This window comes from Tenrec ecaudatus, chromosome 4, assembly GCF_050624435.1.
Source record: "Tenrec ecaudatus isolate mTenEca1 chromosome 4, mTenEca1.hap1, whole genome shotgun sequence".
Taxonomy (NCBI): domain Eukaryota; kingdom Metazoa; phylum Chordata; class Mammalia; order Afrosoricida; family Tenrecidae; genus Tenrec; species Tenrec ecaudatus.
Genome location: NC_134533.1, coordinates 203,950,282 through 203,967,526, shown reverse-complemented (window position 1 = coordinate 203,967,526; position 17,245 = coordinate 203,950,282). Strand labels below are relative to the sequence as shown.

The 17,245-nt window shown below is 42.7% G+C and overlaps 1 protein-coding gene across 3 annotated transcripts in view; it reads left to right on the top strand.

Moving 5' to 3' along the window:
• The window catches only part of DCAF1 (DDB1 and CUL4 associated factor 1), a 75,698-nt gene that overhangs the window by 21,217 nt on the left and 37,236 nt on the right, over positions 1-17,245 (top strand). For all 3 annotated transcript variants that reach the window (XM_075547438.1, XM_075547437.1, XM_075547439.1), the window contains exons 3-5: positions 6,385-6,461; positions 8,509-8,582; positions 12,465-12,578. In XM_075547438.1, the coding sequence (XP_075403553.1) occupies positions 6,385-6,461; positions 8,509-8,582; positions 12,465-12,578 (265 nt within the window). The remainder of the gene's footprint in view (positions 1-6,384; positions 6,462-8,508; positions 8,583-12,464; positions 12,579-17,245) is intronic.

Genomic DNA, 17,245 nt, shown 5'->3' with positions numbered 1-17,245 from the left:
CTGTTTGTTCTTGTGTGGTTGGTAACAAGAATTGCATTCTTATGAGTTGTGCAACCTGTCTGACTCTCCCTTTCTGAAATTGCGGCTTCCTCTTTAACCAAGTTCACTTCTCCCTACAGTTTCTGTCTTCTTTGATCCCATGTAGACCGTATTGAAGACACTCTGGGGTTCACTGGGTGGAAAGAGGGCCAGGAGAGGGTGCTGCAGGACAATGGCTGGAAGTCCTGAACCATACTTCACAAAGACTGGCCATGACCTGCTTGGGCTGAATAGAGGTGAATGTCATGCTTTCACTCCAGGGACATTTGATGATTCTAATTGTGATCTTTGTTTTGGCAGAGTGTGTTTGTGTAGTCTGCAGTGAAGTTCTGAGATGGAAAACTCACCCCCCCTCCGTTTTCATTTTTTTTTAAAAGCTTATTTAATAAAGTTTAAAATGGGTGCTGAGATCTGCTATAGGGAGTTCCTGGGTGGCACCTGTGTTTAGGCACTGGCCTAGTAACCACATGGTTCGTGATTCAGACACGATCCACTCAGAGAGGCCTCAGAAGACAGCCGGGAGTCAGTCTGCTTCTAGAAGTTTGCCCCGGGAGCCCCTGTGGAATGCTTTGCTGCTCTGTACACTCGGGTTGCCATGTACCAGAATCAACTTGATGACAAATGGCAGCAACACATGTGTTCTGCACTAGGGAAAGCATTCCTTCTAAAGTTGTTAATTATGCATTATTCCACCATCTACTCCTCTGTATCAGTATGCTTTATCAAATGAGTCCTTAATTATGAAGGTACAGGACAGACTTTACACCTCACCTAGGTGCACATTCCAGATTTTCTTTACTTGGGACACTCTGTCTAGTATAGAGGCTTGTTTGATTTGGGTACTGTCCTCCTTTTCCCGGCTAGAGTTGCAGTCTGTCCTTTTTGCTTCATTGCTGTTTTGTCCCTTGATAGTTCAGTGTTCTGTGAGCGCATTCCTTCTAAAGATTTTTCAAAGAGGCGGTGCGTGGTGATATTGATTGTTGTAGTAGTTCTGTGTTTAAGAGGCAACGTCAAGGATGGCCATTGCAGCTGTGTTGAACTTGGGCTTTTACTTACTGATTGATCATCTTCTATATGCCAGAACCTTTACTGGATGTTGGGGACGTATCTGTGAATAAGATCGAGACTGTTCTGATGGAGTTTATTTTCTAGTGGGGCCGGGGGGAGAGCAGTGAACACACCATTTCAGATATTGATAAGTACGCTGAAGAAAACTACCAAAAACAGTCAGCCAACTCTGTCAGAAAGGGTCCGAGAGAGAGCAGCCGGTATAATGAGCCAGAGCCTGCCCTGGGAGGAGAAGGCCTAGCTGAGGACCTGGCAGCTGAGCTAACAGCACCCAATGAGGCCCTGGAGCACGTGCGTGCTTGGAAAGGAGAGGCAGCTATGGCTGAAACTTGATGAAAGAGGACCAGCAGGCTAAACGAAGTGATCAGGGCAGCAGGCAGAAGCCAACTGATGAGGGCCTTGTAGGTCATAGTAGTGTGGGCTTCATTCAAGTGAACGTGTTTAGTCATTGGGAGTTGGAGAATGCATCGTGTCAGGTCAGGAACAAAGCAGAAGTGCAGATGGTTCATGGAGTCTGTCAGTGTTTTGTACTGTACTGACTTATGTTGCCGCAGGGCCGGAAGTTATGTGAAATATTTCAAATGCCAGCAGGGTCACTCAAAACAAACAGGTTTCAGAAGAGCTTCCAGACGTTAGGAGCAGATTGCGAAGAAGGAATTGGCTGCCCGCTTTGGAGGAAGTAGCTGCTGAAAGCCTTAGGCCCAGCATGGAAACGCCGTCAGATGCTGAAGGCCTGATACCTGGAAGCAGAACGTTGTCAGAGCCAGAGCCAGAGCCACAGGGTGGCCCTTGGGCTGTCAGTCACTCGAAGTGTGACTGAGGAGGAGCTGCTCGCCAAGGAGAGTCGGCCTTGGTGACTTGAAGGGAGCAAAGCCTTCGGGATCTCGTTTACAGATGAGGCACAACTCCCGGTAAGAACAAAGAATTGCAAAAATCTAGCTTACATGAAGAATGAATCTAAGAAAATTGGAAGATATCAAAAATGAACTGGGAGTGCATAAAAATCGATATCCTATGCATTAGTGAGCCCAAATGGACTGGTATTGGCCATTTGAATCAGAAAGTCATATGGTTTATTATGTCGGGAATGATACAATCAAGAGGAATGGTGTTGCACTTACAGTCAAAAAGGACATTTCAAGATTTACCTTTAAGTATAATGCTATGATAGCATTATAGGATCATATCTACCTACCTTCAAGGAAATCCAATCAATACAACTATTATTCACATTTATGCACCAACCACTAAAGCTAGTGCTGCAGAAGTTGAATTCTACCAACATCTTCGCTTAGAAATTGATCAAACATGCAATCAAGATGTGCCGATAATTACTGGCAGTTGGAATGCAAAAGTTGGAAACAACAAGGAACAGTAGTTGGAAAATATGGTTTGGGTGATAGAATTGAAGCTGGAGATTGCATCATAGAATTTTCCAAGGCCCAAAAAAAGAATTTTGCAAGGCCAATGACTTGTTAATAGCAAATACATTTTTTCATCAGCACAAACTGTGACTATACATATGCACTTCTCCAGATGGGGAATACACAGAAACTAAGTTGACTACATCTGCAGGAAGAGAGAATGCAAGAACTAAATATCAGCAGCTAAAACCAGACCAGAGGGGACTGTGGGACAAACCATCAATTGTTCATACGTAAGCAATGTTTCAGATTGAAACTGAAGAAAATGAAAACAATCCATGAGAGCCACAATACAACCTTGGGTCTATCCCGTCCAGACTTCAAGAGCATCTCAATAACAGATGTACTGCCTTGAACACCAATGACAGAAGAACTGATGAACTGTGTGGGAGGACATCACGAACATCACTCGTGAAGAAAACAAAAAGCCAGAATTTTGACTGATGCAGGAAGCACCAAAAGAAGATGGGAAGAACACAGAGTCCTTCCACCCAAAGAACTGGGCAGCTCCACCATGTCCGTCAGTAGCGTGTGGCCAAGGATCAGTGGTACTGAAAGGAAGATGTCCAAGCTGCACCGAAGACATCAGCCCCCCAAAAACAAAGCTCCAGGAATAGATGGACTTCCAGCTGAAATGTGTCCACAAGTTGATGAAGCATGGGAAGCCACCGGAAACACTCACTATTGACACCAGGAAATTTAGAAGACAGTTACTTAGGCAACTGACCGGAAGAGATCCATATTTGTACCCATTCCAAAGAATGGGGATCCAACCCCAAATGCTCAAATTGTAGAACAATATCAGTATCACATACAAGTAAAATTTTATTGAAGATAATAGGGAGCTGCTAGAGGTTTATGCCGGATTCAGAAGAGCATGTGACCAAGGGATATTATTGCTGATATCCGATCAATCTTGGCTGAAAGCAGGGAATACCAGAAAGAGGTTTACTTTTATTGACTCTGCTAATGCATTTGACTGTGTGCATCATAACAAACTATGTACATAGTCTAGCAAAGAATGGGAATTCCAGAACACTTCATTTATGTTCCTATGGAACTTGTACATAGATCAGAAAGCACTTGCAGGCCCAGGCCCAGGGAATGCTGCATGGTTTAAAGTCAGGAACAGTGTGCATCAGGATTTGTTTGCTTTCACCATCTGTATCCAGTCTGGATGCTGAGCAGAATGTGGCATCAGGACTGGAGAAGGCTTATCAACCACCTGCGGCATGCAGACCTTGCTTGCTGAAATGGTGTGTAGGGCTTGAAGCAGCGCACGTGCCGAGGAAGATCAAGGATTGCGGCCTTCAGCATGGAGTATGACTCCATGTAAAGAAAGCCAGCCTCCTCAGAACCACACCAATAGACAACGCCATAGATGGAGAAAGGGTTGACATCGTCATGGATTTCGTCTTCCTTGGGTTCATGATCCGTGCTGATGGGAGCAGTGTTCAAGAGCTCAAATGTCACACTGCATTGGGCAGATCTGCTGCATAAGACTTCTCTAGAGCTGGGGTTCTCAACCTGCCTAATGTCACCACTCTAGTACAGTTCCTCATGTGGTGGTGATCCCCAACCATACAATTATTTTCGTTGCTACTTCATAACTGTAATTTTGTTCCTGTGATGAGTTTGGCAACCCCTGTGAAAAGGTCGTTCGACCCCCCTCCAAGGGATTGGGACCAACAGGTTGAGAAGCGCTGCTCTAGAGAACTGAAAAGCAGAGAGGTTACTTTGAGGGCTAAGGTGCACCCGACCCAAGCCACAGTCTTTGTTAGTGCCTCATATGCCTGTGAGAGTGGGGCATTGACTAAGGCAGACTTGAAGACGAATCAGTGCATTTGAGTTGTGCTGAAGAATATCAAAAGTTCCGTGGATTGCTAAAAGGACAAATCTGTCTTGGAAGAAGGACAGCCAGAGTGCTCCTTAGAGACAGGGATGACGAGACTTCATCTTACATACTTTGGCCAGGTTGTCACAAGAGACCGGTCCCTGGAGAAGGACAGCATGCTTGATAAAAGTAGAGGGGGCAGCGAAGGAGGAGGAGGTGGGTTGACACAGTGGTTGCACCAAAGGGCCGAGGCACAGGACCAATGGTGAAGGGTGACCAGAACCTGGATGTGCTTGGATCTGTTGCGCAAAGGCCTCTCTGGATTGCAGCGGACCCGATGACACTTAGCAACAATCCTGGGTTGGGGAATCATTTTTCTAAGGCCCATTTGGATATTTATAACCTACTGGTCAGACTTTTTAATTAACTTTCGCTCTTAGTGTGATGGTGGGAATTGCATCTGTGATGTGTTGCTGATGAGTTCTAGGTCCTTATACAGCCTGTGGGCTGGTCGCTTGCCACCAGTGTGGTACTCTGAAGAAGGGCGGGCTAGTCCACCATGATGGGAGGTAGGTGGTATTGTATAGGTGAGTCTGATAGAAGGGGCACAGAACTGAATGTTGTTATGCAAGTAACTTTAAAGGCAGTTTAATCATGGTAGGAAAAGAGAAAATGTTCTAAAATGATTGTACAGGTTTTTTTTAAAGTACTAGGAGACTTTAATTCATTACTTTTGATAAAGGATGTAACAGCGTGATAGGAGCTCTATGAAGATACTGAAGATCTCTAAAGTACCCCATCTGCCAACTTGCCCTCAGCTGTGTACAGAACAGTCCATCCGATAATAGCAAACTATATATGCAGCTACTGTACTCATTCATGAAGCATTCTCCATAATGGACTATATATGTACTCTTTAATGAATCATTTTATTGGGGGCTCTTATAACAATCCACCTATCAATTGTATCACACACATTTGTCTATATGTTGCCATCATCATTTTCTTTCTACTTGTGCCCTTGCTATCAGCTCCTCATTTCCCCCTCCCCTCCCCATTCATTCTCGTGAACTCCTGATACATTATAAACTATTATTATTTTCATATCTTATACCACCCATGTCTGCCTTTGCCCACTTTTCTGTTGTTAGTTTCCCTGGGGTTTGGGGTGTGTGTGTTAATATGTTGACCATTGTGATCCGTTCCCTCCCGCCCCCCACCCCCCACCCCCAACCTTTGCCTTCCCCTCATGGTATCGCTGCTTCCATTACTGTTCCTGAGGGGGTTATCTGTCCTGGGTTCTCTGTGTTTCCAGCTCGTATCTGTACCAGTGTCCATGCTCCAGTCTAGCTGGATTTGTAGGGTAGACCTGGGGTCATGATAGTTGGGGGAAGGAAGCATAAAGAACTAGAGGAATGTTGTGTGTTCCGTTGGTGCTATACTGCACCCTGGCTGGCTCGTCCCTTCTCTGTGACCCTTCTGTGAGGGGATGTCCAATTGTCTACAGATGGGCTTTGGGTCTCCACTCCAACCCACTTTGTTCCAGCGATACAATTGTTTTGGTTCTTCTGATGTCTGATACCTGATGCCGTCCACACCTTGTGATCACACAGGATGGTGTGGTTCTTGATGTGATTGAACTATTGAATTGTATAATATGTCAATTCTGTCCCAATAAAACTGGGGACAAAAGAAAAGAAGAAATGTTGCAGGGTACAAGGAGAAAAGGAAGGAGACTTTTTAAAATTTAATTTTTTTTTTTAAGGAAGGAGGCTTTAATGACAGCCACCACGTTTGTGGCTTGAGCTTGTGAGGGGATTGCTGGTGTTCTATTTGAGGCTGGGAAAGTAACAGGAAGAGTGGGACTGAGTGTAGAAACGATATGGTTATCCAGGTCTCTTTACCAAAAAAATGCCCCTGACTCTGTTGTAATTGTATACCTGTGAGTTGACTGCTGTAGGTGTGGGGACATCTTTTCTATGCTTGCCCAGGACTGACCCTCTCTTCCCTGTGTGTTAGGATGTCTGAATTGATTGAAAAAGAAACAGAGGAATATCGAAAAGGGGATCCAGACCCATTTGATGATCGACATCCTGGTAAGACTAGTTTGTATCTCCCCCCACCCCTTTCTAAAGTAAATTGCTAAAATGAATATATTTTTAAGTGAAATATTATCTTTTCATGGCAAATGGTAAGATGTTTGTTCACCTATCCAACATGGCAACGAGGAAAGATAAACCTATGGGAAACTTGAAGTTGTCTACAGATCAAATAAAACAGACCCAAGTCACACTAAAGTGTTTGACAGCAACTGGTTGAAGAATAGAACGTAGTTGACTCAGTGTAATTGAAAAGACAAAAGAAAAAACGTCCTGCCCTCCTGACCTCCTCCCCGTGTGCTTTCAGCATCCTCACATCATGGTCACCGAATGCACTCACTTATAAGCCGAGTTTTCAGCACATTTTAAATGAAGTTTTTGTGGGAAAATTAGGCGCCTTGGCTGATACTCAGGTCGGCTTATCCTTGCTTGTATACAGTCCCCTTATTTCACTGGTGGGGAAATGTAGCGGCACATGCTCTCAGGGCCTTGCTGTTAGACTTCGAGTGTGTGCCTGCAGTTGGAGTCATCAGCAGACCCCGTGATGGTTGCACTCCTGTCTCGACAGCTAACACACGCTGTGTCATGTTCACTTGGTTTTACTCTGAGCTAATGTAGTAAGAGTCAGGCAACCTGGCCTCCTCGGGCATGGCACTCAACATGGTGTGTGAGACTTGCGAATGCCGTTGTATTTATGTTCTCTCTCTGATGACCTATCAGGACTTACGAATAGGTCCACCTACGTAGAAACTCTGTACCTAAAATCTGTCTTCTGAGGAGAGAGGGGTGTGAAATTTTGCGTGTTAATAGAATGGGAATTGTAACAATATTTGATTTCAAATATAGTAAGCTCGACATCTCGAGTTGAGTGTCTACTAGTGCACGCGATGCTAGCTGCTGCTCATTTGTGCCTTCAGAGGACTATTTAGATCTTCAGTAAGGGCGATCAGAGCACGAAGAAGCACAAACGTGAATGTGAAATAAAACCTTAAGTAAATGCAGAATCCATGACGGATGCAGTGGTGTGTCTGGTGTGTGCTTCGTGATATTGCCTTGGAGGAGAGAGGAAGCAGGAGAAGCGAGGAAGAGTGGAGAGCCGAGCAGGACGAGAAATGTGAAGCCTTTTTTACACCTCCTGATGGGAAACACTGTTTTCCATCGGTACGCTTTCTGTTAGTGAAATAAGGTCTCCGTCTGCTCATGTATACAGAGAGGAAGGTAATGTAAGGCCCGGGACAGCAGCCCTTTCACTTTCCTGTGACTTGAGCGTCGACATCACAGAGTGGTTAAAACTTGGTATCAACAGCTCACACGTTTTTTTCTTTATCTTAAGATTTGCCCTTTGATTAAATCTGCCAGTCTAATGCTTTGAACAGAAAACTCAATAAAGATAATCTCTTTTGAAAACAAACCAATATTTCCTAATCATTAACCTATTGTCCTGTTGTACAGCGAGTAGCATCCTGGGACGCTGGTCACCTCCCCCTTCCCAGGAGCTTGGAGTTAAAAAAGAGTTGTGGTTACGGTATCTCCTGATTGGGATTGCTTATGGGGACTTTTGCTCTACCTGGGATCTCCTTGTGTGCTTGAAGAAGCATCTGCCGTTCCTACACTTAGAGTTGAAGGAGAGATTGGAAGTGGGGCCCATCTTCAGGCCACCTCCCAAAGGAAGTGTACTTCCTGTTCTTCTATGATCGACTAGGGGAGTCAGACATTTTCTTTTTCTTAGACTCTTTTGTGATTTTATTTTTTAGACTTCATAGACACCCGGTGATAACTAGTCTTGGGGTTCAGTGTGCTTTTAATTCAGCATACATAGGCAATATACTGGGTGATGGGAAAGAACAGTTTTTGTCTGATTTTAAAGTTAAAGAAAATTTCTTCTGAAATCTGATTGATAAAAAGATTCATTGATCCTATTTATTTATTTTCTGGCATTTTAATGGTACTTACAATAACCTAGCCCTCTTATCAGAGGTCTGAAGTTGCTTCACTGGATGACTTATCATTCATTTCCTTGTTTCTTCCTCCCCTCATTCGGTAGGTCGAGCTGATCCAGAATGTATGCTGGGCCACTTGCTGAGAATACTCTTCAAGAATGATGATTTCATGAATGCAGTAGGTTTGCTTCTTATCTGTAGAGATTATTGCCTTCTTTTTTTAAATTATGTTATTGGGGGCTCGTACAACTCTTATCACAATCCATACATACATCCATGTGCCAAGCACATTTGTACATTGGTTGTCACCATCATTCTCAAAGCATTTGATTACTGCTTGAGTCCTTGGTATCAGCTCCTCATTTTCCCCCTCCCTCCCCCCTCCCTCCTCCCTCATGAACCCTTGATAATTTACAAATTACTATTATTTTGTCATATCTTACATTTCTGAGGTTTCCCTTCACCCACTTTTCTTTTGTCCGTCCCTCAGGGATGAGGTTATATGTAGATCCTTGTAATCGCTTCCCCCTTTCTATCCCACCTTCCCTCCACCCTCCCAGTATCACCACTCTCACCACTGGTCCTGAGGGCTTCATCTGTCCTGGATTCCTTGTGTTTCCAGTTCCTATCTGTACCAGTGTACATTCTCTGGTCTAGCCATATTTCTAAAGTAAAATTGGGATCATGATAGTGGGTGGGGGGAAGCATTTATGAGCTAGAGGAAAGTTGTATGTTTCATTGTTGCTACCCTGCACCCTGACTGACTCGTCTCCTCCCCGTGACCCTTCTTGTAAGGGGATGTCCAGTTGCCTATAGATGGGTCTTGGGGCCCCAATCTGCACTCCCCCTCATTCATAATGATTTGATTTTTTGTTCTTTGATGCCTGATATTTGATCCCTTCGATACCTCGTGATCACTCAGGCTGGTGTGCATCTTTCATGTGGGCTTTGTTGCTTCTGAGCTAGATGTCCGCTTGTTTACCTTCAAGCCTTTAAGACCCTAGACGCTCTATCTTTTAATAGCTGGGCTCCATCAGCTTTCTTCACCACATTTACTTATGCACCCATTTGTCTTCAGCGATCTTATCGGGAAGGTGAGCATACAATGATAAGATTTTTTTGTTCTTTGATGGCTGATACCTGATCCCTTTGACACTTCATGATCATGGGTTGGTGTGCTTTTTCCATGTTGGCTTTGTTGCTTCTGAGCTAGATGGCTATTTTATTTACCTTCAAGTCTTTAAGACCCTAGACACTATCAGCCAGACTCCATCAGCTTTCTTCACCATGTTTGCTTATGCACCCACTTTATCTTCAGCGGTTGTGTCGGGAAGGTGAGCATCATGGAATGTCAGTTTAATAAAGTGTTCTTGCATTGAGGGAGTAGAGTACTTGAGTGGAGGCCCAATGTCCATCTGCTACCTTAATACTAAACCTGTAAATATATGCACATAGATATAGTTCCCCAACCTCAGTAGCTTTTTAATTGGTCTCTTGTCTTGTCTTCCTCCAGTCCAGTCTTCACTACATATCCAAGAAAGCTTTCTTTTTTAATATTACACCTTTATTTTTATTTTATTTATTTAATAAATCATTTTATTGGGGTTCATACAACTCTTAATCACAATCCATACATATGTCAATTGAGTAAAGCACCCTTATACATTCGTTGTCCTCATCATTCTCAAAAATTCGCCCTCTACTTGGGTTCCTAGAATCAGCTCATTTCCTTTTTTCCCTCCCTATCCCTCCCCGCTTCCCCCTCCCTCAAGAACCCTTAATAACTTATAAATTATTACTCTATCCTATCTTATACTGCCCGGTGTCTCCCCTCACCCACTTTCCTGTTGCTCATCCCCCAGAGAGAAGGTTACATGTAGATCCCCGAGATCGGTTCCCCCTTTCTACACCCCTTTCCCTCCCAGTGTTGTCACTCTCACCGCTGGTCCTGAGGGGTTCATCTGTCCTAGATTCCCTGTATTTCCAGATCCCTACTGCACCACTGTGCATCCTCTGGTCTAACCAGGTCCGCAAAGTAGAATTGGCATCATGGTAATTGGCGGGGAGGAAGCATTCAAGAACTAGAGGAAGGTTTTGGGTTTCATTGTTGCTACACTGAGCCCTGAGTGATTCATCTCCTCCCCACTACCCTTCTGCAAGGGATGTCCAGCTGTCTACCGATGGGCATTGATTGGGTCCCTGTCACGTACTCCCCTCATTCACGATGATAGGATTTTTCCCCCCGCCTTTGTTGTTTGAAACCTGGTCCCTTCGGCCCTTCATGATCATGCATGTTGGTGTGCTGCTTCCATGTGGGCTTTGTTGCTTCTGGGCTAGATGGCCGCTTGTTTACTTTCAAGCCTTTAAGTCCCCAGACGCTGTATCTCTCGATAGCCAGGCACCATCAGCCTTCTTCAACACACTTACTTATGCACACTTCGTCTTCAGCGTTTATGTGGGGAAGGTGATCGCACAATGATGTTTTTTTTTTCCTTTGGTGTCTGCTACCTGATCCCTTCAACACCTCGTGTTCACTTAGGCTTGTGTGCTTCTTCTCTGTGGACTTTGTTGCTTCCGAGCTAGATGGCCGCTTGTTTGCCTTCAAGCCTTTAAGACCCCATACACTATATCTTTTTGATAGCCGGGCACCATCAGCTTTCTTCACATTTGCTTATGCACACATCTGTCTTCAGTGATCATGTCGGGAAGGTGGGTGTCATGGAATGACAGTTAAGCTGAGCAAAGTGCTATTGTATTGAGGAAGTGTGCGTGAGGAGGCCCAATGTCCACCTGCTACCCTACTACTGAACCTAAAATATATGCACATAGGTCTATTTCCCCCATAATCATAAATATATTTACATATGTACATGTTTGTATTTAGGCTTCTCTGTATGCCCTTTGCCGCCCACTCCTTTCCTCTATTTCCTTACGCTTTCCTCCTGTCCCACTACCATGTTCAGCCTTCATTCTGTTTTCAGTAATTCCTCTCAGTTATCTTGCTCTTGGTCACTCCCTACCAAGAAAGCTTTCTAAATGTAAAAGTTGGTCATAGCACCCTCTAACTAAAGACCTATGAGTGGTTTCTCATTGCCCTCTGGGTGTAAGGGCCCTAATTTGGCCTATCTTCTTTCGAGTCAGTTCTTGTCCTTTGATCTGCCCCCCTCTCTAATCCCTCCTTTGCAGCTTCCTGCTTGCCCTGTATTCTAGTTTGGAATCTTCCTGTCAAATGCTTTCTCTAATTCCTGTTCAGTGCATTGTGTGGTCCTAGGGACTTCTGTCCTTAATACATTCATGATAATATTTGTTTTCTCAACTGTCTCCTTTTTTAGAATTATTGATGCTGTGTCTTGTTCAGTGTTGTGTACCAATTGATGAACACACCACTACTAATAGAAAAGTTCAGCAGACGTTAGATTAGTGCCAAAAGGGAAGTTTAATTAATTATATTTATAAGATGTTAATGTTCTATTTTACGTATATACATTCTTAACCATTGTCAGGACTCAGGAGCTTATCTTGTCCTGTGGAATTCTTCAGAAAAAGGAGGGTGGGGGTAACTTTTTTTGTGGTACCCTTATTTGATCTTTAATTTCAGTGGATGCCGAGTTAGGGTTTTGGAGGGGGGGAGGGCGGGTTGGCTTTATGGCTGTATAGAGGTTATGTGTGATAACATCCTGGCAACAGAATAGAGATTTAAAATTAGTAATTGTGGGGGGAGCGGGGAGGGAGGGGAAAAAAAAAGAAGACCTGATGCAAAGGGCTGAAGTGGAGAGCAAGTGCTTTGAGAATGATTGGGGCAGGGAATGTGCGGATGTGCTTTATACAATTGATGTGTGTATATGTATGGATTGTGATAAGAGTTGTATGAGCCCCTAATAAAATGTTAAAAAAATTAGTAATTGTGATATAGTCTTTTCTCATAACTTTACAATTTTTTTATTGTTACTTTCTCGTAACCTTTTAAGAAAGCAGTGGGAATGTATTAAGGGTGTATTAGTGTTCATTAATTTGATTAAGTGTGATTTAAGATCAAAAGTACTCTTCTTTCCCTCTACAGTTGGTGAATGCTTACGTGATGACCAGCCGAGAGCCCCCTTTAAACACTGCGGCCTGTAGACTCCTGCTGGACATCATGCCGGGGCTGGAAACCGCTGTAGTCTTTCAAGAAAAGGTACTAACCAAAGAGAGGAGTCCCTGTTGTATTTTCTAACTGAATGGGATGCTGTTTCTTTTCTTTGTTGTCAAATTGTAGTTTTTTTCTGAGTGTAATAGTAGCATACGTTATAGAAAATTAAGGAATGCAGACAAGCAGTAAGACATTGCTAAAAAAAAAAACCCACCCCTATTTTAAAGAGTATTGAACTGCTTGGGTGCTGTCATATTTTTAAAAATCTTAGAGTCATGTTTTGAAAATGGATTTATCATCTGATCCATTATGCTGGGTGAAGAGTGGTCTTTCTCATCTGTGAAGCCCTGGGAAAACTCATTCTATTCAGGATGGTGTTTAACACTCACTCCACTAATACTTGATGACCTCTTTTGTTATGTGCTGGCAATATTCCTGTCAGCAAGAGGGGGCTTGAGTTCACATAGGTATGGACACAAGGAAATCAATAATTTCAAATAGCACTAATTTGAATCGTGACTATATGTATATATTTCAGTTGTCAAAAATAAATTGCTCCATTTTTAGAAGTAATATAAATATTTTGTCTCAGCTTTCATGTGTAAATGGAGTATGCTACCCACCTCTTTTTAAAGAATAAAAATTTAAGCTTTGGGTAAATTCTGGAAGTCATAGTATAGTTTATGAACCAAATGAAAGATTTAAACAAAGGTTTTCATTTAACTTTTGATCAAATTTATATTAACTTTTAAAATTGTGCTATGTAAAATATTTACAGAATAACATTATAATTGATGCTATAATTTGTAGCAGTTAATGCAAGCTAGATTCTTTTTTAGATATATTTATTTTTAAAATGATTTTATTGGGGGCTTACAGCTGTTATCACAATTCATACATATATCCATTTTGTCAAACATCTGTATATATGTTGTCTTCATTTTTTCAAAACATTCTCTTTCTACTTGAGCCCCTGGCATCAGCTCCTCATTTTTTCCCTTCCCTCTATCCCCTCCCCTTCTACTCCCCTGCTCCCTTGACAGTTTAGAAATTTTTTTTTTTCGTGTCTTACACCGACTGCTGTCTCATTTCACCCGCTTTGCTGCTGTTCATTCCCCTGGGATGGGGGCCATATGTCAATCATTGAGATTGGTTCCCCCTTACTCCTCAACACCCCAACCCTTACCCTTCTAGTATTGCTGTACCCCTTATTGGTCCTGAGGGATTTATCTGTTCTGGATTCCCTGTGTTGCCAGCTCATATTTGTACCAGTTTACATGTTCTGGTCTAGCCAGATTTGGGGTCATGATAGTGGGTGGGGAGGAAGCATCAAAGAACCAGAGGAAGGCTGTGTGTTTCATTGGTGCTATACTGCACCCTGACTGGCTCTTCTCTTCCTTGTGGCTGTTCTGATGGGGGTGTCCATTTGACTACAAATGGACTTTGGGTCTCTATTCTGCCTTCTTCATTCCCATTGATAGGCTTTTTGTTTGTTTTATTTTGGGTCTTTGATGCCTGGTACCTGATCACATCGACACCTCATGATCATGCAGGCTGGACTTTGGACATATGGACTTTGTTGCTTCTGCGCTAGATGGACGCTTGTTTATCTTCAAGCCTTTCAGACCCAGACACAATATCTTTTGATAGCTGGGCACCATCAGTTTTATTCACCACATTTGCTTATGCACCCACTTTGCCTTCAGCGATCGTGTTTGGGAAGGTGAACATCACAGTGCCGTGTTAGTAGTACACAGTGTTCTTGTGTCAAGGGATCTTCAATTAGCTGTTACTGTGGGAGGTTAAAATAATCTATATATATAATCGTTTTATTAGGGGTTCATACAACTCTTCTCACAATCCACACATACATCAATTGTGTAAAGCACATCTGTACATTCATTGCCCTTATCATTCTCAAAACATCTTCTCTCCACTTAAGCCCCTGGCATCAGCTCCTCATTTTTGCATCTCCCTCCCCTCTCGCCCCTCCCTCATGAACCGTTAATAATTTACAAATTATCATTTTGCCATATCTTGCTTTTTTGCCATATCTTGCACTATCCGACATCTCCCTTCCCCCACTTTTCTGTTGTCCATCTCCCAGGGAGGAGGTTATATGTAGATCCTTGTAATTGGTTCTCCCTTTCCACCCTACCCTTCCTCAACCCTCCTGGTATTACCACTCTCAGCATTGGTCCTGAAGGGATCATCTGTCCTGGATTCTCGGTGTTTCCAATTCCTATCTGTACCAGTGTACATCCTCTGGCCTAGCCAGATTTGTAAGGTAGAATTGGGATCATGATAGTGGGGGAGTATTTAGGAACTAGAGGAAAGTATGTTTCATCGTTGCTACACTGCACCCTGACTGGCTCGTCTCCTCCCCGCTTGTCTCCTCCCCGCGACCTTTCGTCCAGTTGCCTACAGATGGGCTTTGGGTCTCCACTCTGCACTCCCCCTCATTCACAGTGATACGATTTTTTGTTCTGATGCTGCCTTATACCTGATCCTTTCGACACCTCGTGATCACGCAGGCTGGTGTGCTTCTTCCATGTGGGCTTTGTTGTTGGCCACTTGTTTATCTTCAAGCCTCTAAGACCCCAGACGCTATATCTTTTGATAGCCGGGCACCATCAGTTTTCTTCACCACATTTGCTTATTCACTCACTTTGTCTTCAGCGATTGTGTTGGGAAGGTGAGCATCATAGGATGCCAGTTTAACAGAACAAAGTATTCTTGCATTGAAGGAGTACTTGACCTATGCTAATTTTTAAAGAAATTATGAGTCAATGTTTTCTTATCTTTAAAAATGTAGTGAAGACTTATAAAACAACGAGTCAAATAATTATTTTTAGACAATTTGGTTACTTGTGTTTCACAAAGGTTTTAAAACTCTTTATAATATATATATTTGAGCACTCTTATATTTTTTATATCGCAATCCAGTCCAAACATTGTATCAGCGATGAAAGAACAAAAGTAAGAAATAAAGTTTCTGAAAGCATGACTTAGGCTTTTTTGTGTGTGGTGCATTCTGCTATACTCTATTTGATTTTTAATTTTAAAGCTGGTTTCAATTCCTAAATTGATTTATTTTAATGATTTTTTAAAAATTGCTGAGTTGAACTTTGAGAAGAGGTATGAAACTTTGTGTCATTTTGATTTAAAATTGCTTTAACTATGTAGCCTCTTCATCATCTTAGGCATGTCACCCCACTGAGCTTTCTGTCTCTTTTAATCATTTTATTGGGGGCTCGTACAACGCTTAACACCATCCATCCATCCCTCCATCGTATCATGCAGATTTGCACATTTGTTGCCATCCTCATTCTCAAAACACCCGATGGTTCTGTTTAGTAGAGTTTATGTACTAGATTTTGTTGTCTTGTGAAGGCTTGTCAGCGTGTGCTGTAAACCCAGGTCAGGTCCATGTAAATCCATGACTGGATCAGGTCGGTGATGCGTTGTTCATTTGCTTTAATGTCTTCTTCTTTGAAATTTCCCTGATTCTTTATAGTTCAAAATGTGTTCTTTAGGGGTAAGTTAAAAAAAAAAGAGTGTTCTTATAACCCAAGCTTGAATTTACAAAGGCATGAAATATACCATCTAAAATTACATTAGAAATGATTATGTAGAAGTTAAGAACTTGCATCTACCTTCAGGTCTTGGTAAAAGATGTGAGTGTTTCACAGAATTTGAGTGGTTAACATGCAAAGGGACAAAATGTCAGGCCTCGTTGATAAAGATATGGAAGTTAAAAGGACATACAAGTTTTGCACCTGTCGACTAAAAGCAAGTCTGACAGCGGTCTGCTGTTGGGCACAGATGTGGGAATGTGGGCCAGGTGGCGATGTCGACACGTTGCTGGATGAGCTGGTGCCACAGCAGCAGCAGCAGGTGTGGAGTGAAGTGCAGGCATCTGGAGGTAGACTGTCTAGCGTTAGACCTCTGCTCTGCCACTGCTCTAGGTTTCTTAACTTGGATATTTTACTTCACACCGTTGTGCCTCAGTGTCCTCATCTGCAGATCATACCATCAACCCAAGTTCTGTAAGATTCCTGGGTGGCATCATTGGTTTGCACTTGGCTGTGAACCAAAAGATTGGTGATTGACACGCACCCAGCAGTGTGTTGGGAGAAATATCTGGTGACCTGCTTGTGTGAGTTTAAAGCTCTGCTCTGACACACAGGGGCTGCGCCACGCGTGGGAAGTGACTCGTCCCAGCAGATTGGGTTTGTCTCCTAACCCGTCACGTGTTGTGGCGGGGGTTGAACAGATTACTATTTGCAGAGCCGTTGTATGTTGAGTGCTATTTTAAGTATGATAACCATATGCTACAATAAATAAGTACACAGTATCAAAGTATATAGTATCACAATTTGTAGTAAAAATTATATAACACTTAATGGAAAAAGAAGCTTAGGAAAATTGTTAAAATTCAGACATGTAGCTGTCTTTTGGGGATGGAGGAGGGAGGATTGGTGGTGGAGTTCATGAGAGAGGTCTGTCTTTTATTTGGGTGATTTTTATTTCTTTGAGCCATCTATACATACATATTTTATTTCATAATGCAATTAATTAAAAAGGTTTGTTGGGGAGTTCATTAAGACTAATTAAAAATGAGATATATTATGGAGTTAACTATGACTTCATAGCATTATTGTTAAATGTGCATGTGACCTTGAGAAGGGAGATGGAGTTTTAGTACGCTT